Here is a 26,990-nt window from a genome sequence, read left to right as displayed (position 1 = left end):
ATTTTGTTTACTTACGAACCTGTTTTAGTTTAAGCGGATAATTCACGTGGATAGTCACGATTGTTTCTTACAGCGTCTTTGTGACACTTTTCAGTTTATTTCATAATACACAACCCTGCCGATGTAACGAACACCATCTGGTGGGCTGTATGTGATACTTGATCGTGGGGGATGATGTAGTGTAGCAGGTGGGTCGGGAGCACCCGGGCTGGGCGACAGTTGCTGTACAAGACACGTCCGCTCGACACTACCCGCCTCTCAACACTGTCCCGCATACCCTCCCTCAGGCACACATCACATTCTGCAGACCTCAGTGCCAAGATGGATGGTGCTGGCACTGCACTGAGTGTGCAGGGCACACAGCAAAGGTTACCTCTGCATGGGAAGGAAGTTGATGAGTTCGGGATGAAACGTTACGTTTCGATCGCCAGTTTCAGAAAACATCGTTTATTCTTTCAACAACAAAGTCTTTGACTACACGTCAGTAATTGTAGCAGAATGGTGTACGGCTGTCGTAACAGTAAATTCTTAAGGCCAAATATGGGATGGTGCGCTTTACACAAAGCCTCCACATGAGAGTTGAAAGTTTCATCTGGCATTAACATGGCTAGATTAACTACAATTACATCCGGTGGTGGGTATAGATGGTTACAGCCATCCTGTGGTGAGACCCTATGCTTCTGGGCAGAACAAAGACCCCCCTCCCCCTACCTCCAAGCCTAGTAGTTAGGGCAGAAGTGCCATGTATGAGATGACGCAGAACACCCGGGAGAAAAATGTTATTCTAAACTGAGAGGATGATGGTGGTGATGGTGGAGGGACAGCCGCCGGCCAGGCATTCAGGCCGACCCATCAAGTACTTCATGAGTCGCCACCACTACACCACCACCACCACCGCCACCATGGCTAACGGCTCACTACCTGACTATTTACTGGTTAATGTTTCGCCACCTGACTTCATGCGACAGTTCGCTGTCTAACAGTTTGCTACACGACCGTTCTTTACATGAAAGATATTCAAATGACAGTACGCTATCCAACGACGAAAACCCTCTGCTGCAAAATTCACTGCTGTACAATTCACCACCTGACACTTCACCCTTTGACAGTTTGTCACTTGACAATTCGCCTCCTGATAGTTCACTGCCAGACAGTTCACCCCTGGACGGTTCCCCCTCGAGACAGTTTACACCTGACAGTTCTCTATGATGATTTCCCGCCTGAAAATTCGTTTTTTGCCGTCACCATCTGAGTTCACCACGTAGTTTTGCACTTGGTTTTTACCCATAACACTTCACCACCAGATTTTTTATTAATTTGTTATATCTTTTTATTATAAGCTGATACTATTTGATGTTGCCGAGGTATTTATTCGTGGTGTTGACTTGTATACGGAAGGCCTAGAACTGTAACTATACACCTGCTGGTGCATTTAGAAGCTGGTACTGATTGTTGTTTTAATGATGTCCGACTTAAAAATGATTTTCATCATATACATTGCTCTTGTTAGTAAAGGAATTAACGATTTTTTGTTCACAGTATTGATGTGTGTCATTGTAAAGTTGAAAAAAATGGTACGTTATTACATTAGTGAGTTTGTTGGATGTTGACGTCATCGCTGACTCCATGAAATATTACTATTTGCAGGCAAACCACACCCGCCCGCTGCATGGTACAGCAGTGCAGACCAGTTCCTGTTGCTATCGCTCGCCCTACAGACTATGTAAGTAGCGACAGGGAACCAGTTCAGTGTGTAGCGGGCTGCGCCTACACTAGGTGGCCAGTCCTGAAAGTGATTACTTTAACGATTCTAGTATTTTTATTCAGTGTACCCTTATCGTCTAATAATTATGTCACTTTTCAAATAGTTTTACCATTATGACGTGGATGACACGTTACTGAAGCCTTAAAGACTCATTATTGTAACCACTTGTTCGTTAGTCTCTGTGCAGTAATGGTTAGCAAGTGTTTATAACTTTTGACATTGATAGTTATTAAGTAGTATGTTAGTATTGTAGAAAATTTTTTCCATCATTGTTGTAAGGAACATTTATGTTTATTTACCAAACCTTATGGGGAAGAAAATGAAAGAAAAAAAAATAGGCACAATTGTTACCTAGATTTTCACGAGTGTGCATCGTCACCCTACCATGTCTGTGTACACATGTACAAGAATATGTTCGTGCATCAGAAATCGTTCCGATATGAACATTGCATTACAATAGCAGCTTGGTAGCTTCGACCGATGCTTTTTTTTATTTTCATGATTTGGAATTTAACCCAGTGTTTTCTCAAACCTCGCTGAGAAAATATGAACACTAATTCCACCATAGGTCGATAATATCCGATTGTCAAAGTAGAAAGTGCATGCCTCATATCCTTAATGTGGAGGGTGCAGAGAGAGAGAGAGCATGTGTGATACGATGATTGAAATCCACTTGAATGGTTTTAAGAGCCGAATTTATTTTCTTTTCATTCAAAGGTGGAAAATATCAAAGTGAATGGCCTTAGTACTTTGAATGTAAACAGGGTACCCTTAGAAATAGCGGCGAGGAAGACCATACATCAAATGTACCCAGTATTAACGCCTGTAGTTATTGTAAGGGTTGTTAGCATGACTATTAATGACGCGATTCCCAAGAAATAGTCGAGATTTAATGAAAGCGCAACTTTATATATATATATATATATATATATATATATATATATATATATATATATATATATATATATATATATATATATATGAGGGGGGGGAGGGGATTGTTCCATGTGTGGCGAGGTGGCGATGGGAATAAATAAAGATAGACTGAATTATGTACATGTGTATATATGTATATGTCTGTGTGTGTATATATATGTGTACATTGAGATGCATAGGTATTTATGCGTGTGTGGACATGTATGTATATACATGTGTATGTGGGTGGGTTGGGCCATTCTTTCGTGTTTCCTTGCGCTACCTCGCTAACGCGGGAGACAGCGCCAAAGCAAAATATATATATATATATATATATATATATATATATATATATATATATATATATATGGTTTGATCGAGTGAGTAACGTAAGGGTAAGAGAGATGTGTGGAAATAAAAAGAGCGTGGTTGAGAGAGCAGAAGAGGGTGTTTTGAAGTGGTTTGGGCACATGGAGAGAATGAGTGAGGAAAGATTGACCAAGAGGATATATGTGTCGGAGGTGGAGGGAACGAGGAGAAGAGGGAGACCAAATTGGAGGTGGAAAGATGGAGTGAAAAAGATTTTGTGTGATCGGGGCCTGAACATGCAGGAGGGTGAAAGGAGGGCAAGGAATAGAGTGAATTGGAGCGATGTGGTATACCGGGGTTGACGTGCTGTCAGTGGATTGAATCAAGGCATGTGAAGCGTCTGGGGTAAACCATGGAAAGCTGTGTAGGTATGTATATTTGCGTGTGTGGACGTATGTATATACATGTGTATGGGGGGGGGGTTGGGCCATTTCTTTCGTCTGTTTCCTTGCGCTACCTCGCAAACGCGGGAGACAGCGACAAAGTATAAAAATATATATATATATATATATATATATATATATATATATATATATATATATATATATATATATATATATATGTGTGTGTGTGTGTGTATATAACCGTCTCATAAGTGGAGAATTATGTTGTCTTCATTATTCTCAGGATGAGACTAAGTCTTTAGTGGCACCCAGAGACACCACCTAACAAATAGATGAGACGTGTTATAATTTGTAATCCAAGGACTAATTACGCGATTAATTAGTTGATATTCAGCATTCATTCCCGGAGTATTAATGCGCATAATGAAAGACATTTGTGACGGGATTAACGAAAAATCTAAGGCCTAGAAAAATAAAAGTGAAACGAATTGGTGATTTTCAAAGACAAGAAGAAAATTTTGTTTCAAAAGCGTAAAGTATAATGGTAAAGTATAACCTTACAAAAGTATAACCTTACAAAATTAGCAGAATATTAGGCTAAATATTACCAATGAAGGACAGGTAACCGAGGAATTTATCTTGTGTCTATATTCTGACGGGGTGCGTCGGGCACAGGCAGCCTTCGAACTTACCCCATGTGCACATTCTCTCTCTCTCTCTCTCTCTCTCTCTCTCTCTCTCTCTCTCTCTCTCTCTCTCTCTCTCTCTCTCTCTCTCTCTCCATGGCCAGTATGTTAAGGTGAAACTACTCTGTCTCTTATCTTTTTACTTTGCGACCAATATCTCTATATTCATCCCATATTCATCCCACCTTCCACAATTGATCCTTACTTATTCATCTAACATCATCATCCATCCAAAGGTTCCCCAGTGTCATCCGCCCTGAGGTTTCCCAGTGTCATCCACCCTGAGATTTCCCAGTCATCATCCACCCTGAGGTTTCCTGTGTCATCCACCCTAAGTTTTCCCCGGCGTCATCCACCCTGAGGTTTGCTGCTGAGTATATCAACCGAACCAGAACCCCCACTTCACCGTACAAGCTGATTCTCCATTTTACATCTCCAGTCCGTTTTCAAAAACTAGTGTTTGACTTCAGTCCCATTCACTGTGATACCCATCCCCCTACCTACAGGATCGAGCCGGCCTACCATGCTATCCAGTTACTCATTTAAGTTAACCACCACAAGAGCATCATTTGCAAAACAAAGCAGTCCATCTCTCCCAGCTGCCAACACCACAATGCACCCCACCCCCACCACTCACACGATGCCACTGTCCTTAAAAATCATGAAGTAACTTGGATGACATCACCCAACCTCAACCCACTCCCACATTCATTACAAACATTCATTCACTCTGCCACTTAGCCCAACCCTCACGTGTGCACAACACTCACAAGTCTCCCATGCCTACAGGAAAAAGCCAAAAGTCACCCCCCCCCCCTCCCCATGCAGCTTTCCTGTTAACTTTCGCATATACCTTCTCTAGATCTATAAATATTCCATAAACTTTTTTCCTTTTTTCCCCCCCATCCACCCATCATGGTCCCTCTCATGTACACACGGCCGCCCCACCATCCTACCATACACTTTGCCAACTGAGGTGAGGAGACTTATTCCTCCTCCTGTAGTCACTACACCCACTTTATGCAGTGGGAGAGTTGCTGTCTCCTGACCACTTTACTTGGTGTGGACACTTTCCAGATCCAAGTCCACGGCAGTTCACCTCCTCTCTTCATCATCTCACTCGCCACCACCACCTAACGTTTATATATATGGGGATAGGGGATTAAGAATACTTCCCACGTATTCCCTGCGTGTCGTAGAAGGCGACTAAAAGGGGAGGGAGCGGGGGGCTGGAAATCCTCCCCTCTCGTTTTTTTTTAATTTTCCAAAAGAAGGAACAGAGAATTGGGCCAGGTGAGGGTATTCCCTCAAAGGCCCAGTCCTCTGTTCTTAATGCTACCTCGCTAACGCGGGAAATGGCGAATAGTTTAAAAGAAAAAAAAAAGCGTCTGGGGTAAACCATGGAAAGCTGTGTAGGTATGTATATTTGCGTGTGTGGACGTATGTATATACATGTGTATGGGGGGGGGTTGGGCCATTTCTTTCGTCTGTTTCCTTGCGCTACCTCGCAAACGCGGGAGACAGCGACAAAGTATAATAAATATAAATATAGATATATATATATATATATATATATATATATATATATATATATATATATATATTCTTAGCCTTCTCATTCTTTAAGAGTTCTCCCATTCTTCCTTGCCCCTCATGTGATGTGTTCCTCTGCCATATACCTGCATGTCTCTCCCATCACTGGTGTGTTTACTGTGCCGGGAGATGAGTCTTCGTCTCTGTCCTCATCCGTCACTTCTGTGCGTTGCTTCCTACACCACTGTGCAGACTTCATACTCTGTCACTTCATTTCTCCTAGACATGTCTGATACATTTTTTACGCCGTATGTATTCTCAAGGGTCGTGTGTCGGGCTCAAGGTGTGATTTTCTCTGGTGCTCAAGGGCTGGTTGCATCGTTGTGTTCAAGGGTCGTGCCGTCTTGATCAAGGAATCGTGCTCCAGCAGGAGAGTTTTACACTGGTGTTGCCCCCGTCTCTTATTAAACTTGCTGTGTGTAAGACCCGCCACTGTAAAACTGCCTTGTCTTATACACTAACAGATGATCACAAATTACACAAACAAGCAAACATACATACGTATCCACTCACGTAAGCACACAACCGAACAGGGGGAGCCCCAACGCAGGCAAGCAGGAAGAGCGCCACCTCACACAAGCAGGAGGAGCCTCAACACGCCCGAACAGGGGGAGCCCCAACGCAGGCAGGCAGGAAGAGCGCCACCTCACACAAGCAGGAGGAGCCTCAACACGCCCGAACAGGGGGAGCCCCAACGCAGGCAGGCAGGAAGAGCGCCACCTCACACAAGCAGGAGGAGCCTCAACACGCCCGAACAGGGGGAGCCCCAACGCAGGCAGGCAGGAAGAGCGCCACCTCACACAAGCAGGAGGAGCCTCAACACATCTGAGCAGGGGGAGCCCCAACAGACACAAGCAGGGGGAGCTCCAGCACACCCAAACAGGAGGAGCCCCGACACACCCAAGCAGGAGGAGCCCCAGCAGACACAAGCAGGGGGAGCCCCAACAGACAGACCCAAGCAGGAGGAACCCCAACACACAAACATGCACCAGTTTACATCCACACTTGGGCTAATCAAACACTTGACAGTCATCCCTCAGCTTCACACCCTGGTCTTCCTGCTGCACACTTCTCTTCCTGCTGCATTCTGCTCATCCTCCTGGATTCTCTTGATTCTGCAGCACTTTCCTCTTTCTGCTGATCCGCCTCTTCCTGTATTATTGTCCTCATCATGTTACACGCTCCTCATCCCTCTTGATTTTCGTCTTCCTGCTGCACGCACCGGTTCCTGCTGCACTCTCCTGCTCCTGCTGCACGCTCCTGTTCCAGCTGCACTCTCCTGCTCCTTCTGCACGCTCCGGTACCTGCTGCACTTTCCTGCTCTTGCTACTTTTCCTTCTTTGTGCCAGTACTCTCCTCCTCCTCCTCGTGGACTCTTGTATACTGCAGTAGCCTTCATGTCATGGGGAAAAGCATGTCTCATTGGTGACCGACTAGCTTGAAAGGCAACATTACGAGGACGAGATATGAATTACCGTGCACTCCTCCGTTGTTTGCCGATCCCTCTCTTGAAGTGGGTAGGGTTGTAGGAAGAGAGGGAAAAGAAAGGGTAGGATCACACAGCTTCGCTGTATCAGGAAAGTAATAAGGTGCCACAACTGCCAAGTCCTCTGGTGTCTTCTGGAGAAATTACGAGAATGAGCCGCCAGTCACGTGCCCAGAGATCCACGTCTTTCGTATCTAGGACACACACTGCGAGCTCACGAGAGCATTAGCCATAATGATAGCTGTATAAAAGAGTGGGTGAAGCAACGTCACGTGAGGGGGAGGTGATGGTTGATGAAAGAGGACAGCAAGAGAGAACATAAAGCAGAGGTACGTATAATGGTGCCCTGGCAAAACAAAGAGGAAGTGCTACCCCATAAGCGAATAAGAACCCTTGAAGTATGGACTAGGTTGAAATCGCACATTGGCATTGTTGAATCTAACCATGCAACTCCTGCTGTACAGGACTGAATTACGAGAGGAAATGCGTTCCAGTAGATGAGAAAGATAGGAACGAATATCAGAGTGAGAAGAAGGAAAGAAAGTGAGCCAAGATGTGTAGAGTGAATAATTGCCATACGAGTGAGCATTGCAGAGGTGTGAGGTTGAGGAGAGAGGATCTGTTCTGGAGAGAAGGCAGAGTGTAGGCAATAGGGAGCGTGGTACCACGGTTGATGGGAGAAGAGGGAGAATTGGCTCCACCAACAATTTCCACAACGGAAGAACTGGAATGGAAACTGAGCGTTAGGCAACAGAGAAGAGCACAAATGGCTTAGGAAGACTATGACAAAACATCACCAAATATATGCTGCTGCTCTTATATCTTCCTGCTACACTCTTCCTCCGCTGCTAGATTTTCGTCATCCTGTTACACCCTCCTCTCCCTTCACAGATTTTTGATGTTGTACATTCTTGACTGGAACTTGAGGAAAGAATTTAAATCATATTGAGCCATCATTGTAGAATATGTAGATATACTTAGAAATCCGATGGTCCTTTTGAGTGCAGTGACCCACAGAGCTAAGCTATTGCATCACATGTCTGTATCCAAATTCTTCTTTGTATACTTTGTATATTTTGTAAATTTTATACCGTGTGGGAAGCACTTGGAGAAAGATAATGACCTCCATGTGTCGTTAATGGAGCTGGAGAAAGATGGGGTTGAACAGAGAGGCCCTATGAAAAGTGTTACGATCATGTGGGGGTACATAGGAAGTTAAAAAAATGCAGTGGGGAGTTTTTACCTGGAGAGGAAGGCGTGTGCGCGAGTCGAGGGGGGGGGGGGGGGGGTGCGGTTCTCGGTGAAGGTTCGTTTGCGCCGAGGTTGTATGATGTCATCATGAGTGTTTGATTTGTTTACGGATGGGATAGTGAGGAAGGTGAATGCGAGGGGTAGGTCTTAGAATATCCTGGGGGTGGCGGGGGGATGAAAGGTGAATCATTACTGTTTGCAGATGATACTGCTCCTGTAGAAGCTGGTAACCAAGTTTGGGGAAGTGTGCAAAAGAAAGTTGGGAGTGAATATGAACAAACGTAAGGTAGTTGGGTGCAGATAGGGATGAGACAGAATGGTGTGAAAGTCTGAGTGTGAAGGACTTGCAGGAAGTGGAGTGATTTAGAGACTTGGCACCAGAAGGAGACATGGGGCTGAAATAAGTCATAGGGTTGAGGAAGGGGCTAAAATTTTAGGTGCATAGAGAAGTGCATGGAAAATGAAGTCTTTACATGGTAAGGCAAAGAAGAGTTTATTTAGAGATATAGTAATCCTGAATTCGTTGTGAGTGGGATAGGATGAAGTGGATTGACGTGATATACAGGGGGTAACGTGCGTATCATGTGGACAGGGTAAACCTTAGAATGATCCATAGGGATTGGCTGTAGATGGTGGGGGGCTCTGCAAGATGTGTGCAAATGAGGCAGTTGTTTCTGTTCCTGACGCTACCTTGCTATGGTGGGAGAGGAAACCGTGTATGTGATAGAAGACACTTCAATATCCCTTTACCTCCAACCCCCAAACCCCCAGCATCCACCAACGCCCCTCTCCTCCAACACCAACCATCCCCAGCACCCTCTCCTCCACCGGCAACCTCCATCTCCACACCCACCCACCCACCCCATTGCCTTCCGCTTTGCCATCCCGTTCCTGCCGCCATAATTGGAGCAAAAACAGACAGCCTCGTTATGTGCCATCAGGTCTCCCGTTATCTGTCCCTCCCATATACTCCACTACAGTCTTGACGGCACCCCGTCCACCCCTCTCTCCCTGTGCCAACCTCCCCCTGTAGCCCTAATCATCCCCTCCAGCCTCAGATGTCCCCAACCACTCCTCGCCGCTAAACCCCACAGCACCTCCTCTCACGCCCCAGTCGTTCCCTTACCAAATTTTCGCAGTAACCCCAACCGATTACCACCACCCTCCTCCCTCCGACCTCAACCGATTACCTACACCCGCTCCCTCCGACCCCAGCCGTCCACCGCCACCACCCGTCTCCTTCACCCTCATCCGTCCACCACCACCATCCGTCTCCTCCACCCCCAACCGTCCACCACCACCAACCATCTCCACCTCCGCCCCCCCCCCCCAACTGCTCACTAGTATCACCCATCTCCTGCACCCTCAACCGTCCACCACCAGCAGCCGTCTCCTCCACCCCCAGCAGCCGTCTTCTCCACCTCCAACCGTCCACCACCATCACCCATCTCCTCCCCCCCTCAACCGTCCACCACCAGCACCCCGTCTCCTTCACCCCCAACCGCCAACCACCAGCACCCGTCTCTCCTCCACCCTCAGCCGCCCACCACTAGTTCCCCTGCATCTGTGACCGTCCAGAACCTTCCACTGGTGGTGGGTCCCCGGCCGGAGCCCCTCCCCCGACCTTGACAAGCCACACAGACACAACAGTTCCTCTCGCCTCGCCCAACCCATTACCACACGCCTGCACACACACACACACACACACACACACATACGTGTACACACACACACAACCATCGTGGTAGGGTTTCAGGGGCGTGTGGTAGGGGGCTGAGGGGTTGGAGAAGGGCGAGGTTGAGATAGCAAGGAGAACCCAAGGTCATACATAGGAAGGAAGGATATAAAGGGACATGATATAGTCCATGATCTTAACTTCTGAGACAGGATACCAAAGCAAACGGTAACTCCTAATCCAACCTCTCCCTCCGGCTCAACAGCTGGTAGGAAAAAAAAAAGAAAAGAATGCACTCGGATTATTTAATGATGATAGATGTCAGTAATGTATTTCTCAAGCCCTGATTTGAATGTAATGGGTCTTGACAAGTATAACAAATATTGGCAATTTATTCTGTGATTCTACAAAAAAAAAAAACAATCCCCCACGTCTTTACTGCATCTTCATTTTCATACCATTATTATTTATGGTCCGTGAGTCTCTGTCTAATGTGGAGAAATGATTGTATGTTATGGTGTCCAAACTGTTATTTGGTTATGTTATATTTACTGAGAGTCTGCGCTTCTTCGGGGAAATGGTGTTAGGTTCCAGAGTGATGGAAATTAGTTTGGTTGCTTTTGTTTGATGCTTTCTAATTTTTCCTCGTCTTTAATCTCGTTTGGTGACCAGAATTTTGAACAGCAGATCCTAAGTGAGGTCTGACGAAAGCATGATAAAGGGCAAGTATTGTAGTCTTCATTTTATGGTTTATATTTCTAGCTGTGTAGCCTAACTTATGCTAGTATATTATTTGTGGCTGGGTTTTTGTATTTCGCATTTCAATTAAGTACTAACAATCATTCCAAAACTTTTTTTTTCATTTAATATTAATGGCATTCTAAACTTTTTTTTTTCATTTAATATTAATGGCATACTAAACTTTTTTTTTTCATTTATTAATATTAATGGCATACTAAACTTTTTTTCATTTATTAATATAAATGGCATACTAAACTTTTTTCATTTATTAATATTAATGGCATGCTAAACTTTTTTTCATTTATTAATATTAATGGCATGCTAAACTTTTTTTCATTTATTAATATTAATGGCATACTAAACTTTTTTTCATTTATTAATATTAATGGCATTCTAAACTTTTTTTTTCATTTAATATTAATGGCATACTAAACTTTTTTTTTCATTTATTAATATAAATGGCATACTAAACTTTTTTCATTTATTAATATAAATGGCATACTAAACTTTTTTCATTTATTAATATTAATGGCATGCTAAACTTTTTTTCATTTATTGATATTAATGGCATGCTAAACTTTTTTTCATTTATTAATATTAATGGCATACTAAACTTTTTTTCATTTATTAATATTAATGGCATTCTAAACTTTTTTTTTCATTTAATATTAATGGCATACTAAACTTTTTTTTTCATTTAATAATATTAATGGCATACTAAACTTTTTTTTCATTTATTAATATAAATGGCATACTAAACTTTTTTTCATTTATTAATATTAATGGCATTCTAAACTTTTTTTCATTTATTAATATAAATGGCATACTAAACTTTTTTTCATTTATTAATATTAATGGCATACTAAACTTTTTTTTTTTCCTTTATTGATATTAATGGCATACTAAACTTTTTTTTTTCATTTACGTTGGAGGCTCCAGTCACGGACAGAAGTCCACATCAAGGCCAGACCTCAATTGAGATTTAAGAGTGATTAATGAAAGGGGAAAAAGGAGAGACGAGGGAAAGTATTTACAAAATTTGAAGGAAGTGTAAAACATGTCTTATTAGAATGTGCCAAGTCATAGTCATTAGGAAAGACAGGAGAGGGTACAGAGCTGCAGAGCTTCGAGATGTAGAAATAAATGAAAAAAAAAAAAAGCAGTTATCAAAACCAAGGCCCATTGACGTTCATCAGAACGGCCAGCCCTTGAGTTGCCGACGGCCACACGGTAATCGTGTGACGCAGCAGCTTGTCGAGTACTGACTGAGTGGTGTAGCTAGTGGTGTGGGGGGGGGGGGGGGGGGGGGAACACAAGCAGTCAGCTCTCGCTAGCAAAAATAGAAAGAAAAAAACAAAATATGGAAGAGCGAAAGTGAACCTAATCTGCGGTTTAGGTAAAGCGGGTCAAGTTTTAAAGTTAGCGTGGGATAGTTTGTAAGACGGGCAGCTTTCGACTCGACTCTATTATCAAGTTAGAATGTAGTGCTAGAACCACTCCGATTGATAGAGTAATACTCCATACAAGGAAGGATCAATCCTTTGTATAAACGGAGCAAGTTTTAAGAGGAAAAGAGAATTACATCCGAACAGGACTCCTAGTTTCTTGAAGACAACCTTAGCGATTTCCGCTATGTGAGGTTTCTAAGAAAGGGTGGGTGTTACAATGATACTAAATATGTTAATAAAGTTGAGGTAGAATTAAGAACCGTCGAAGGAGAGGGGAAAGTTGCGAGGAATTTTTGAGAGAAAGATGGGCAGAAATTGGGTCTTGAAGGCAATAGAACTTAACCAGATTTCGTCTACCCCTCTGAGATATGCTGTCCTGGTCTAACCTTTTTGAGGAAAAAGGAAAAGTAGAACAGCAGTTGTTAGCGGTGTCCATAGCTAAAGACCAGGAAGACCTGTCAGTCGATGACGAGGAGAGGTTATCACACTTCCTTTGGATAAAGGAACGCTTTACCTCACGGCTAACGTATTTGCCATGATAAATGAAGTGATAAATTCTGAATGGTAGTCAGAGGAAGGGCAATTTTTACTAAGCCCAATCTGCTTGATCCCTTACCGTGCATGCATGGCCTCAGAACAGGAATGGTTGAACCATGGACTGGAAAAAGAGTTCGTCTCTGAGGAAGAAGGGATAAAAGCTTCCATTCGCTCAAGAATAACCTCTGCTTTGCGTTTAGTTGAGACAGATGTAAGACACCACGTGAGAGACAGTGATTTACCTAAGGAAAGTCAGTAAAGAATTTCCAAAAGTTATTCCAGTCAGTTTTGTTGAGGTGTCGATATTATTTTTGTTTTTAAGGTGGTGCCGGAGAGGGAAGTGCCTTTGAAATAGATACATTTTTTTAGTGTGGCGAGATTGTGTATTTACAACGCGAAGAATTAAGAGGCGAAAAGCAGATGTAGAATACTAGGAGAGTGGTCACAAAAGTCAGGAACATGGATGGGATGGGAGATAATTTGCTCTAGATCTTTCAGAATGGAGAACGTGAGGGCTTCAGTCCATCCACCATCACGGAGTATGGGAAGAATTTAATCATTCCTATGGTGAACGTTGAAATCCCCGAGGTCTCTAGTGGATCTTGGCTTGTGAACGAGAAGATGCCAGAGACTTGTGTCAGGAGTGTTGATAGTCGAAGAAATATAAAAAACTGTGCAATTAGGGGAGCTGTAGGCGGAACAGAGGAAAAGTGTGGTAGTCGTTAGACATCCCTTTGAGCTAGTTTACATCAAAATCCAGGGACTTCGGAGTCCTGGAGGCATGCATCTGGTGTGATGATGTTGGAATATGTACAGACACCACCTTTGGACTGGAATCGTGAGTGGAGGTTTGAACTGGATATGAGAAAGGAGCTACTGACGTTATTATTAGACAACTGATTCTCAAAGATATTAGGAGAGTTACCAGAGAGATGGTATTCAACAGAAGAGTGGTTACTAGAGATACCACGAATGTAGGTATAGTTGATAGAAACAAGACAGGTCCATCAGAGAAGGAAAGTAGTACTGTCATGACGCCTCCCCCCCCCCTCTCATTAGCAGTAGTCATGATTAATATTTCGTGTCCTTGAATGAAATTCATTGCATTTATCTGTTTTGAGGTCCCTTTGTCATGTTTTAATCACTCGTAACCTTCTTTACTTCGGCTGTGTTTCTTATTTTGTGTCATCGTTAAGATTTTGAATTTCTGATGGCGAGTCTTTGCCTCCCCAGCCCGTTCGTGCTGTAGATGGTCGAAAATATAGAACCCGTAGTCATGTGAAGCCAGTAGCAAGAGGGGAAGGTTGGAATAGCATGAGGGGGAGGCTGGAGTAACAATAGGTGGTGGCTGGGGTATCCTGGTTCATCCGTACATACCCTTGTGTCTTGTCTAGTACATTTATAAACTTCCTTGTTTCACGCCTGGTACACATGTATGTACATTCCTTTGTGTCTTGCCTGGTACACTTGTACACTCTCTTGTGTCTCGTCTGTTACATAAGTACACTTTCTTGTGTCTTGCCTGGTACTTTTGTGCACTCTCTTGTGTCTCGGCTGGTACATAAGTACACTTTCTTTTGTCTTGCCTGGTACTTTTGTGGACTTCTTTCTTTCTGTCTTACCTGTCATCCATGATATCTTCTCGTATGTCTGCCTGGTAGGTAGGTATTCACCTAAATCTTTCAGAATGCTATGCAACAATATAGATTTTCCTGTACGCAGTAAATATATGTCCCTAGTATAATCTATTATATGAGTGTGTGTGTGTGTGTGTGTGTGTGTAGTTTTCCATGGCAGGAGAGTTTGGACTGTTGGTCTAACAAATGAACATCGGTTAACATGTTAAGGGTTAACACGCCTACGACTGAAAAAGAGGTGTTTGAATATTGGTCTTCTGATGAATCACTCACAGATACACGATTCTACCTTGGTGAAGAATGGATGATAGAGCAGTCTTCATGGCCGACCGGTGTAAGGCACGGGACTCAGGAAATATGTGGTCAACACCATTACGATGTGGATGAGTGCGTGTGAGCATGGTGGGGACTGTGGTTGATGGTGTGTGTGATAGGCCATGGAAGTCGAGAGGGTTTCCTCTGAACGTACCATCTCTCGAGTTTTCATCCTCTTGTTTCCTGATTATCTCCATTGTGTATACACCGTGTCCGACAGTGGTATCGGAAAGTAGTTCCGTTCGTGTGTTTCGGCTCACTCTTGAGCATGTAAAACATGATATTACCACGTCTATTTGCTGTGCCTTTATGTGGATCAGTATCCTTTAACCTTCTACTTACGTCTTGCCAAAGACTACCCTCCCCGCACCCAGTGTTGGGGGTAATGTATCCTCCAACGTAAAGACATTTTGCGTTTATTTCGTCACGTATTTCCTCTTTTTTTTTCAGCATCCCTTATGCTCTGAGTTCTTTAGTGTGATGATTCCCATCACTTGTTTTTAAGCTGAAAATCAACTCGTGATTGGTGTATGGATTTCTTTTTTGTGTGTCTGTTTCCTTTCAAAAGATGTTTGGACTTTGGTCTGTATCTTGGTACATCATGTTATGTTTTTTCTCGAGTAACTGCACGTCAAAATCAGGTCCATCAGTAACTGTCAGCCCCTACTGTAAGGTAAGGGTGTTACTGAACCTTTGTTTTTTTTTGTCGTTTCAACATTATAGTCTCATCCGAATCTAGATTTCCCCCACGTAGTCTGCTTATTGTTAACGATTTTCCATTATTAGCACTTTTTGCTTCATGTGTCATCCATATTACACGGTCATTATTGTCAAATATTTACTCAGGGCAATCGTGTCTTTTTGAAGATTATATATATATATATATATATATATATATATATATATATATATATATATATATATATATATATATATATAATTTGATTATATATTGGTATTAACGAATTCCGTTAGCTCGAGGTTACATCGCAATTGAAGTCACCTAACGTGAGGTTGTACCTGTGGAAGTATATTTTTGTGAAAAACTCCATTCCAAAGGATTCTACATTTTCATGCTGCCGGAAATAGGACAACTTAGGGCTGCAGGAGCCTTTAAAAGGTTCTGGGTAAAATTAAGACTCTCAGAGAAATTTAGCCAAAATGGCAGGGCTAGCGCGAAGCGCCCACTGTCTTACATGATGTATATGGTTATTTTTTTTCTCTTGCCAATTGCATCACATAAGTAATAATTCTTGGCTCATTTGAGACTGACTTCAACCATATGTCAAGTATTCTCTTAGAGTATGAGAGGTTTAACCGAGTGTGAAAAGTAATTTTGACGAGGCTGCATGACTGGGATTACAACCTCAAGAATTTCTCACTTCACAGGAATCTAAATTTTCCTGCTACTGGAAGTTGTGCAGCTACGGGCTGCAGGATTCTCTGAAATCAGGTCATGGGGAACAACATGATTTTTTCTTAGAAAGAGGTCCCAGGGTAATTGTAGCTAAGTAGATAGACATATGTGTATTATAAGTATGCATTGTAATTTGCATACTATGACGTAATGCATGGTTACATGGAACATATATTATTAACAGTTCCCTCAATGGTTCCACAGCATTGAATATTTTTTTATATGTGAAAGGAAAAGTTTCTAAGTTATTGCACAAATTCGACAGCAATAATCACGTTCCAGTTACTGACCTTGATCCACATGTTTGACAGTCGCAGAAATGTTAAGTTTGGACCTATATCTTAAGAAATAAGAAGGCATTAAGAAAAAGATTCACTTTGATTCATGTTTTCGTGCACGTTAGCATTTGATAAAGTTTCACTGGTGGTTAAAAATGGCGCAATAATTCATAGTTGGTACTAGTAAAGTGAGATTTCGGTGTAGTAATACTACTTTCACAACAGCGTCAATTATCTGTTTACGTGTATATACAAATGTTGATTCGATAGACATAATCAGTAAACATAAAACAAAGTTTATTGTGCTGAATTCATGTGTTTCAAGAGAGAAAACTCATCGTAGGGGCATTAAATAGATCGTGAATTTTCGTTAGTTTTTGTCGCGGAGGAATTGGTGTGTTCGTCGGTCCGAGTTTATATATAAAACCAACGCGTGCGCCTCGGTTACCCCTATTTCATTTAACGTAGGGTCTGTTCACGTGTGGTTGTGTGTCGCTAATTTTATTAGTATCACACACCACTCAATATAAACTTTGTCATAAAACAAAAAATAACCAAAAAAATTATAAAATAAAAAAATCCAAATAAAAATTGCAAACGGTTCTAGAAACAGAAGTGAAAAAAGAAGCAATTTGTGTCGGACATTGTAGGTGAGTACTCTTCCTTTTGTTTGTTTATTTCTACTAAAGGGAAGTTGCTATGACATCACAATATTACGGAAGTATTTTAGAATGATTATTGTAAGGTAGGCCATCGATTAGTGGAGTGGAGTATAAGGTAATACCGCACCATATGGACCTGTGGGTGAGCCTGGTGAAGGTGTCATGGCTGCCTCCGCTTTGCTGGCGGAACAGAAATATCACTGGAACGGTAACTACATACCACTTCAAGGATACCAGATTATTCCATTTTATAGAATTGTATTTAGCAACAATTGCCATATAATAATCATTTCTTGATCTCGACCTTTACGGAAGTTACATTTGTTACCTTCATGGTAAACAAAGCATTGTTGATGGTTAGAATCATATGTTGTACTGTCGGGACATTGTAACGTGTAGTTTTTCTTGGGATTGGAATTCAGTCATGACTGATTATCGCTATTGATAGAAAATTCTCAAGTGTATGTAGTTTCGAATGGATGGCAGCTGTTGGGAAAAAAAATCTTGTGAATAATTTCCTGTGAACAGAGTTGCAGATTACAGCTTAATGGAATTAGTGGCATAGGCAGGACTGGAATAGTTTTGTTCATTGTAACGAGCAACTGTAGGAACATGGTGTCTGGTGCAACAGATGGTATTTGTTTGGTAGTTGTTGATAGTCATATCTTAAGACCCTTGTGTTTGCCATGTTATCAATAGTAATTGTCTCAATTAGCCGTGCATCTCGATTACTTTTAAATAATTTTTATTTACGGTTGATTTCCAGTTCAGGATCCCCAGGGATCCTCTTTCTTTATGTATCCAGCTGTTATCGGTATGTATCCAGCTGTTAACGGTCTGCTGTTTACTACATTCCCATACAGTCACTGCACTATGTTCGAATCATTCTTTTCTTGGTGTAATGGCCTCCTTTGAATAATGCTTAAGGCTGTGTCCTCTTCCTGCATAGTCGGCTAAATCCAGTCTATCAAATTACATAGATGAAAGTAAATTTACTATATTAAGAGTACAGTGAATTCAGTTGAAGTTCATGAATTGGGTTAGATTATATCAACGGTTTGTAGATCTATGAAGGAATATTTTGTATTTTACGTATTTGCATTTTTCAACTGCCTGATGATTGCAGTCTGCGGGGGTCTTCCAAAATGATAAACCATAAACCACACGAGTAAAGGTACAATGAAACTATACATGTTAAACATTCTGAAGCAATTGATACATGTAGAATAATATATATATATATATATATATATATATATATATATATATATATATATATATATATATATATATATATAAATATATATATATATATATATATATATATATATATATATATATATATATATGATTTAAAGGAAATATCAGAAGCAGGTAGGGCTATTGAAAATATTAAAAGAAATAAGTAGTGAATTTTAAACACGTCAATACCAGACAGTGTAATGCTTGCTGCTGTCTTTGTGATATGCTTTCATTATATTTGGTATGTCTCTTTGTTATTACAGCCTATTATGACTTGTTTCTTGGTTATTTTATTGTCTTAAATGATATTCTTTCATTTCATGAGACTTGAATGTTTTCACTTTGAAAATGCAAGTCTTGGGTAGATTGACTTTTAACCCGAATTCCCCAAATAGAGGTAACTTGAAGTAACTGAAAGCATAGTGAATTCAGATGAAGTTAATACTTGCATGAAAAGGACAAAATTATATCTAAAAGATGGTATTTTATAGTAGATTTGACTTCTTTTAAATCACATTCTGCTCAATAGCTGTTTAATGTAATCCCAATTCATTTTGTTGCCTTTTATTGATTAATGATATAGTTTCATATAGATATTTTGTATTCCCATGGTTAAGGATGCATATTATTGTCAGTTACCACTGATGCTTTCTCACACGTGATTTGCCTTAGCTGATGGAAACCTTCAAAATTCAAGAGGAGTGCAGTAGAACCTGAGAAATATACATTAAAGATTCCATCTCCAATGTGGTTGCCCAGTTCTTGTTTCCTCCTTTTCAGACTCGTATACTCTTTGTCAACCTTTCCTCTTTCATTCTCTCTGTATGGTTTAACCGTTTTAGCACTTTGCAGCCCTCGCAACCATACACTTTATTGCCATGCCTCTCTCATACCCTTTAAATATATATTTGATCAAACCACCACATAATATATATTGTCCTTGAACATTCCTTTTCCAACACATCAACCCTCCTCTGCACAGCCTTTATCTGTGGCCCATGCCTTGCATTCATGTAATATTGTAGGGATTTCTATTCCTTCAAGTGTACCCATTTTTGCCATCACATAATCTCACTCTCGGCTCATTCTTCAATACTCCCATAACCTTGCTCCCTCACTCAACCTATTACTCGTTTCTGCTTTCATGGCTCCATTTGCTGCTATGTTCACTCCCAGGTATCTAAAACTCTTAGTTATTTCAAATTTTTCTCCATTCAGACTCGCATTCCAACTAACTGTCCCTCAACCCTACTGAACCTAATACCTTGCTTTTACTTACATGTATTGTGAACTTCCTCTGTTCACACACTTTTCCAAACTCAATCGTCAATGTCTACTACTACTCATACCAATCTTCCCCCAGCATACGACAACTGACTCGCTTCCTAGGTCCTCTCATCCCCTAGAGACTGTATACTCACAGCTCTCTCCAAAACTGTCATGTTTACCTCCCTCACCACCCCATCCATAACAGATTAAATGACCATGATGATATCACGTAACTTGGTCAACCTTCACTTGAAACCATACACGCTTCTCTCTTCCTTGTACACATTTCTTACACCCTTGATAAAAACTTAATGTGTCTAAGCTTTCCTCCCACACTATGTTCATAAGACTTCCGCATGGTATTTCTATCATGTCAGTCGTACAGTTATTCAGATCCATAGATGCCACACTCAGATCCATCTGTTTCTATAAGTATTTCTCTCATTCTTTAAAGCAGACACCTGATGCACACATCCTTCACCACTTTTGAAAACACTGTGCCCCTCCCCAGTCTGATGCTCTGGACATTCCTTGACACTCTGTAACTACCCTCCCATACATCTTACCAGGTACATTCAACAAACTTCTTCTTTGATTTGAACTTTCACTTTTATGTTACCATTATTCAGTGGCACTTTACATGCATTCCACCAGTTGTCAAGCTCCTCACATGTACTTATATTGGATTTTTTTTCTCCTTTAGGAAATGCTAATTGTGCAATATCAAAGTTTGAATTAACAAGACTAGTGAAAACCTACATTCCCTAGCAGCCTAGATTTACCTTAAATTTCAGTGCTGTACTTTTGTATGTTTATGTGATTCAGGACCCAGGTATTCAAGAGGAATTATTGCTACCCTTGCACAGTTGGTGTGAATCCCAGGTGTGTGTCATATTTAAGTTTTTCATAATTGTGGGGGATTTATCCTGAAAAATCACACCTAGAAACTTGTCTTATATTTTAATTTGGGGTTGAATGTGGTTGCTTATATGGTAGATGATCACTTGGCATCAAGATTTTGATTAATTTTAGGGTTGTGTTGTTGCTCCAGTAGTGTATGATTACACTGCACCACCAAGACTATTTTGATTATTTTTTGGGTTGAAAGTTTTTCTTTTATGTTAAATGTTTAAATTACATCATTAAGAAGCTTAAGCCGAGACCAGTTGAGGATAACGGGGAAAATTCTTTTTCATATTTGTTTGCAGTTTCCCCACGTAGCACAGGAACAGATGGACAGCCTCGGTTTGCTTTCATCCAATCTTTGGCTGTTATGTGTCATGCTCTGAAACCAGCTCTCTCTCTCTCTCCCGCCACCCCCACCCAATCCATTGCCAACCTTCACAGACCTCCTAGTGGTTTTCCATGACAGCTTCATATGCTGTCAACACTTTTGACAGCACATGGGCACTTGTGGACCACATGGTTCTAATTTGCTCGTTTCTTGCACACCTCACTCTCGCCTAAATGTTAAAGCATCTTTCACTCCATCCTTCCATGTCCTATATGGATAACACATTCTTTTTCCCTCAACTTTTGAATTGTATACCTTGTTTAAGTAAACTTTTGTCATTATTATTTCTCGAAATTTTGTCAGTCTTTAGTTATGGCAGTGTACCACACACTAAATGGCAGGAGGCTTTTATGGAATAAAACTTGGAAATAAGTTCATCTACACTTGTGTAATGTGAGAGTTTTTGAATTGTGTAATGTGAGAGTTTTTGAACAGGGAAATGCATTTTATGTTTAGGTGTGTCAGTACAGTGTATTTTATTTGGTGTGAAAATGAAAGAAAAAAATGCATTTATGTGCTCTACCACTTTCAGGTGTGACCTGGCAGAAATATGAATCCCAGTGGCCCTAGCTATCCTCTAGCCTCCCTCTATGTTGGGGACCTTCATGCTGACTGCACAGAAGCCATGCTCTTTGAAAAGGTGAATACAGAAAATTTTATGCTAGTTTTGTAATTTGGTTGCAAAATCTCGGCTCCTGTGTTATTGAAAGAGAAAGTTGAGTGATTTTTTTTTATTTAATGAATTTTGCATTTGCATTTTGTAAGTGCTTCATACAGTTCAGTACATTTTAAGGTTAAGTATAACATTTACAAATTAATTTTGTAAAGTATAAATTAATTTCATACATCTGTTTCCCCTTTAGTTTATCATTTTCTTTATGCAATGTTCTTGCTCACTCATTGAATTTTTAAGCAGTTAGCTTAGGAAGGTGTGAATGCTCTTTAATGATAATTCCAATTTTACAGTTTTCCTCTGCTGGCCCAGTGTTATCCATCCGGGTGTGCAGAGACATGATCACTCGCCGCTCCTTGGGCTATGCCTATGTCAACTTTCAGCAGCCAGCAGATGCTGAACGTGCACTTGACACAATGAATTTTGATGTTATGAAGGGTCGGCCAATCCGTATTATGTGGTCTCAGCGTGATCCTTCCCTTCGGAAGTCAGGTGTTGGCAATGTCTTCATCAAGAATTTAGACAAATCCATCGACAATAAGGCCATGTACGACACCTTCTCAGCCTTTGGGAATATTCTTAGCTGTAAGGTGCGTATTATATTTATAAATTTAGTTTTTGAATTTTGTGTTGTGTTTGGAATGAACTAAAATTTTAGGTGCTTTAGTTAGATTTATTGAGGTCACTTGGCAGATGCAGACATAATAAGCTTTAATTATGGTAAAGTATATATTAGTTTGGAGATTCACAAGCTTTTACCATAACTTCTTAGGCTTGCTCAGCTGAATGCATTTATGCATATCGGAAAGTGGCCTGTCCCTTTATCAGGGGACTCGTGTAAGAACCTTAGATTTCTATAAATATATTTTGACTGGGAAAGTAGATTTAATTGTATTTATATTATAAAAGAAATTCTTTATTATCAGCTCACAGGCTTAAAATTGATGTAAAACATTCAGTTTAATAATTTTTTAAAGATAGGGATTTCTGGCCATTGAACAGTACTTTATGATTTTATTGGAAGAGAATGTTTGTGTAAAACCAAATAGACAACCTGATAAACTTTTCAGTATATAAGGCGTAGAAGAGATAAATTGGCATGATGGGATTTTTTTCACTTGGAAAGTATTGTAATACTTAAATATTGCAGTTTGACCTATATTTAAATGCAACAGCAACTGATGGCAGCTTATGCTTAACAGGAAACAGTGGGCAACACCCTTTGAGGTTGTAACTTTTCCCACATTTTTCAAAATTCCCATTTGATGTATGAACCCATCTCTTGTCTGTAGATGTCATTAGCTACCTAACAATATATCTAAAAGTATCACTCATCACAGGTACCTAGAAATTGTCAAATTAGTTTAAATGCATCATTCTGGGCGCAAACTAGATTTACATCCCAGTTATCGTGGTCAGTTCTGTGAGAAAAATCTTCGTGTGTATATTTCAGATGAAAATGAGGATATTTTTTCATTTGTTTGGGTAATAATGCTCTATAGTTGTAAATATTTTGAAAAGTAAAATGCCTATGTATGAAAATGCATATGTAAAAATGTGTGAAATATGCATGGGATGTGTAAAATCACAAGACCAAAAACCTTCGTGTTTAATTAGTTTACGTGTATGTAGAATGAAAGTACACCATGCAAAAAAAGCATCCATTCTGACAGCGTAACATCCTGGCACATCAAGATAGGGAAAGTATACAACTTTTTTGGATATTTTCGTGATATTCTGTAAGATTTTTTCCCTTGTTTGAGCTTGCATTTTATGTGATTGCTTTTTAAATGTTGAAGGTGGTTGTTACTTTTGATACTGTTGGGGCCCATCAACCATCCACAAGGGGAACCAGAGGTACAGTGGCTAGAGCTGGCTTGTAAATTTTGGAATGTGATTTTGATTTTTACAATTTTTTTTGTTGGTAAATGATTGTTCTCATGCATAAACTAAATACTAGATATGTTACCAGCAGCATCATTACTGTGTATCTTTGTAGGGCTTTACAATGAATTATAAAATTTTTGAATTAACACGCACATTTCTAAAGCAAACTTTAGTGCCATGATATATATACCCCCTCCTTTCTGTTACCTTTTGAGATATTTATCCTCTTAAGTCGGTTTCATTCTGACCATCCTCTCCGTACAATCAAACGGGTTTTACTGGGTTCCATTCGCTTAAGTCACACCGCAGGTGAAAAAGTTACATTTGGCTAGCTTGTATTACTTGGAGTACAGTCTTGTCAAAAATTTTCACTCCAGAGGAAATCGAAAGGAAAGAGGGGAAGGGTTTCAAGCCCACCACTCTGTCTTCCTTTAATTGCCTTCTGTGGCTGATAGGAAATATGTAGGAAGTATATTTTCTCCATCTATTTATTCTTTGCTGATGCTCCTCCTCTGTAATAAACAAGTGTATATGAAATCAGAGTTCACTATAAAGAAACAAATCCCTTTGTGTTCTCACATATGCCAGCCGATTCCCCTCACCCTATTTTCGTGTGAAATGTATTTGCCAAAATGAACTTGCATTTTATAATGCCATCAATGTGTTTGTCTGTGAAACTAGTATTGTTGGAGAACAAGAAAATTGAGAGAAATGGCATTCTTATCAATTGGTTGAATGTGGCATACATGCACATCCTGTCTAATTATTCACTTGGCATTGGACCAGGCCAACGTGCAGTTGATGATATAACGGTATTTTCTGTTACTTTTGAATCCTTATATACAAATTCATAATTCATCACTGCAAAATAAAATATCTGGTCTATGTCCAATATTTTAGGGTTGTTATAGTTGTAAAGCTTGATTGTAACTAGTTTGTGTTGCTATGTGAATCTATTTAGGATTAATAGAGTTGGTAATTTGGTGATGGGAATGTATAGTATATAGTATCTTTTACACATATCTATCAGAATGTCTTCTTACAGGTTGCTACAGATGAGGCTGGGAACTCCAAGGGATATGGCTTTGTGCATTTTGAGACAGAAGAAGCTGCTAGAAATGCCATACAGAAAGTGAATGGTATGTTGCTTAATGGCAAGAAGGTTTATGTAGGGAAGTTCATCCCCAGGGCAGAACGTGAAAAGGAGTTAGGAGAGAAGGCTAAGCGTTTTACAAACGTTTATGTTAAGAACTTTGGTGATGATCTGGATGATGATAAGCTTTATGAGATTTTCTCGGCATTTGGCAAAATTACCAGTCACAGAGTGATGACCACAGAAGATGGCAAGTCAAAGGGCTTTGGATTTGTTGCATTTGAAGAACCTGAAGCTGCTGAAAAGGCCTGTGAAGAAATAAATGGCAAAGAGATTAATGGTAAGCAAATATATGTTGGTAGGGCTCAAAAGAGAGGGGAACGCCAGGCTGAACTTAAAAAGAAGTTTGAAATGATGAAAATAGAACGCATGAACAGGTACCAAGGTGTCAATCTTTACATCAAGAATCTCGATGACTCCATTGATGATGAAAGGCTTCGAAAAGAGTTCTCAAACTATGGCACAATTACTAGTGCTAAGGTAATGACTGAGGATGGGCGTTCCAAGGGCTTTGGATTTGTTTGTTTTTCAACACCAGAGGAAGCAACACGTGCAGTTACAGAGATGAATGGTCGTATCCTTGTGAGCAAACCTCTCTATGTTGCCCTAGCCCAGCGTCGTGAAGATCGTAAAGCACATCTAGCTTCACAGTATATGCAGCGTGTTGCTGGTATGCGCATGCAGCAAATGGGACAAATGTTCCAGCCAGGTGGCACTAGCTATTTCATGCCAACCATGCCTCAGGCTCAGCGTTTCTACACCCCACAAATGACTCAGATCAGAGCCACTCCTCGTTGGCCAGCACAACCAGCAGCACAGGTGCGGGCCGGTGCTCAGGCTACCACTGCATTCCCCATGCAAGCAGCACCATTCAGGTCCGCTCCTCGTCAAGCTCAGCCAGGTCCCCGCAATGTCCGTCCTATGGCAGCTGCAGCTGCGGCTGCCCAGCAGCAGCAAATTCCAAACTTGTTGCAGGCAGCTAGGCCTGTGGCACCAACTGCTGGTGGTGTCCCACCACCTGCTGCTCTCTCCAATGCTGCAAGAGCTTCCAACTACAAGTACACTAATAATATGCGAAATCCACCTGCTGTTTCTGGTGGTGGCCCAGCTTCTGCTGCTGCTGTGGCCCCAGTTGCTCAACCAGCAGTGCATATTCAAGGACAGGAACCACTAACACCATCAATGTTGGCTTCTGCCATGCCTCAGGAACAAAAACAGATGTTAGGAGAACGCCTGTTCCCTCTCATTCGTGAAATATACCCAGAACTTGCTGGAAAGATCACAGGCATGTTATTGGAGATCGACAACTCTGACCTCCTTCATATGCTGGAAGACCGTACATCTCTTAAAGCAAAGGTTGAAGAAGCTGTAGCTGTACTACAAGCTCACCAGGCCAAGCAGCAAGTTGTAGCTGTGGCTGTAGCTGCCCAGAAAAAAGAGGACATGTAAATTAATTTCTTGGCATGCAGCCGTCTCCATCCCAAACATTTTTACTGCTGCACATTGCTTAATTTAGTTTTCGACTTGTGCCCAGTCATTGGAGTATCAGTTTTATATTTGATTTTATTATTCTCTTTTAGAAAGGTCTTATTGGTTATTAGGATCAGTTATTGATTTGCACGCTGTTTTGACTCCAATAGATGAGGCATAATTGTTTAGGTTCGACCACAACCACGTGAACAGTCTGTCAAGTAGGTGTCATATAAACAAAAAATCTTAAAAAAAATCGTAAAATATAAAAAAATCCTTAAGACATGTAACCTACTATTACAACAGCTGCATATAATGCAACCATTTTGTGTTCATTATAAGGCAACACATCGACATGGCAGGTCAGAATGATGTCAACCAAAATTTACTTTACAGAATTAATGAAGAGATTTTTGTTGATTGGTTCCGACATGCCAGTTTTTAAGTAAGGAGAAAAATAAATGGAAAATAAATTGTAAAACCTTTGTATAAAAAACTGAAAATGCCCAAACAACGGGCAAAAAATCACATAACAGTTCCATCTCCATAAAACACCAAAAAATTTTGTAACAGTGTGCTATGAAACTTTAAAAGGTAATTGGCAACAAATAAAGCTTCTGTTTCTATAACCTTATTTTGATTATTCATTTACCTATGAAAATGCGGGGGGAGGGCGGGTGTCATTTCATGTGTGGTTGGTTTGCGGCTGGAATGAAGTCAGCATGTATGAATGTGTGCATGTGTATATATGTATGTATACGTTGAAATGTATAAGTTTGTATATGTGCATGTGTGGGCGTTTATGTATTTACGTGTATGTGGGTGGATTGGGCCATTCTTTCATCTGTTTCCTTGCGCCACCTCGCTAAAGCGGGAGATAGCG

The 26,990-nt window shown here is 40.8% G+C and overlaps 2 protein-coding genes across 5 annotated transcripts in view; one reads left to right on the top strand and one right to left on the bottom strand.

Moving 5' to 3' along the window:
* Nucleotides 1–380, bottom strand: part of LOC139762382 (uncharacterized) — a 125,315-nt gene extending 124,935 nt beyond the window's left edge. Inside the window, exon 1 of the mRNA XM_071687202.1 lies at nucleotides 20–380. The gene's annotated coding sequence lies outside the window, so the exon portion shown is untranslated. The remainder of the gene's footprint in view (nucleotides 1–19) is intronic.
* Nucleotides 381–1,652: 1,272 nt separating this feature from the next.
* Nucleotides 1,653–26,741, top strand: pAbp (poly(A) binding protein). Of its 4 annotated transcripts, none has more exons than XM_071687205.1 (5): nucleotides 1,695–1,723; nucleotides 20,334–20,512; nucleotides 21,457–21,564; nucleotides 21,891–22,187; nucleotides 24,530–26,741. In XM_071687205.1, the coding sequence occupies exons 3-5, from the start codon at nucleotides 21,475–21,477 to the stop codon at nucleotides 26,084–26,086; spliced, it is 1,944 nt and encodes a 647-aa protein (XP_071543306.1). In that variant the 5' UTR covers nucleotides 1,695–1,723; nucleotides 20,334–20,512; nucleotides 21,457–21,474; the 3' UTR covers nucleotides 26,087–26,741. The 4 variants fall into 4 exon arrangements, with proteins under 4 accessions (XP_071543307.1, XP_071543306.1, XP_071543305.1 ...); XM_071687204.1 differs by lacking the exon at nucleotides 1,695–1,723 and adding an exon at nucleotides 16,898–17,107; XM_071687206.1 differs by lacking the exon at nucleotides 20,334–20,512 and having other exon boundaries at nucleotides 1,653–1,723.
* Nucleotides 26,742–26,990: the final 249 nt, after the last annotated feature.

The sequence above is a fragment of the Panulirus ornatus genome, chromosome 43 (genome assembly GCF_036320965.1).
Source record: "Panulirus ornatus isolate Po-2019 chromosome 43, ASM3632096v1, whole genome shotgun sequence".
NCBI classification, from domain to species: Eukaryota; Metazoa; Arthropoda; class Malacostraca; order Decapoda; family Palinuridae; genus Panulirus; species Panulirus ornatus.
The sequence above is the reverse complement of the archived record's forward strand: the minus strand, read 5'-3'. Positions and strand labels throughout refer to the sequence as shown.

Excerpts from the sequence above, each read along its gene's own strand:
- pAbp (XM_071687206.1), top strand. The coding sequence starts at position 21,475 with ATGAATCCCAGTGGCCCTAGCTATCCTCTAGCCTCCCTCTATGTTGGG. Across the intron at positions 21,565-21,890 it reads AAGCCATGCTCTTTGAAAAG|TTTTCCTCTGCTGGCCCAGT; the intron begins GTGAATACAGAA and ends CCAATTTTACAG. Across the intron at positions 22,188-24,529 it reads GGAATATTCTTAGCTGTAAG|GTTGCTACAGATGAGGCTGG; the intron begins GTGCGTATTATA and ends GTCTTCTTACAG.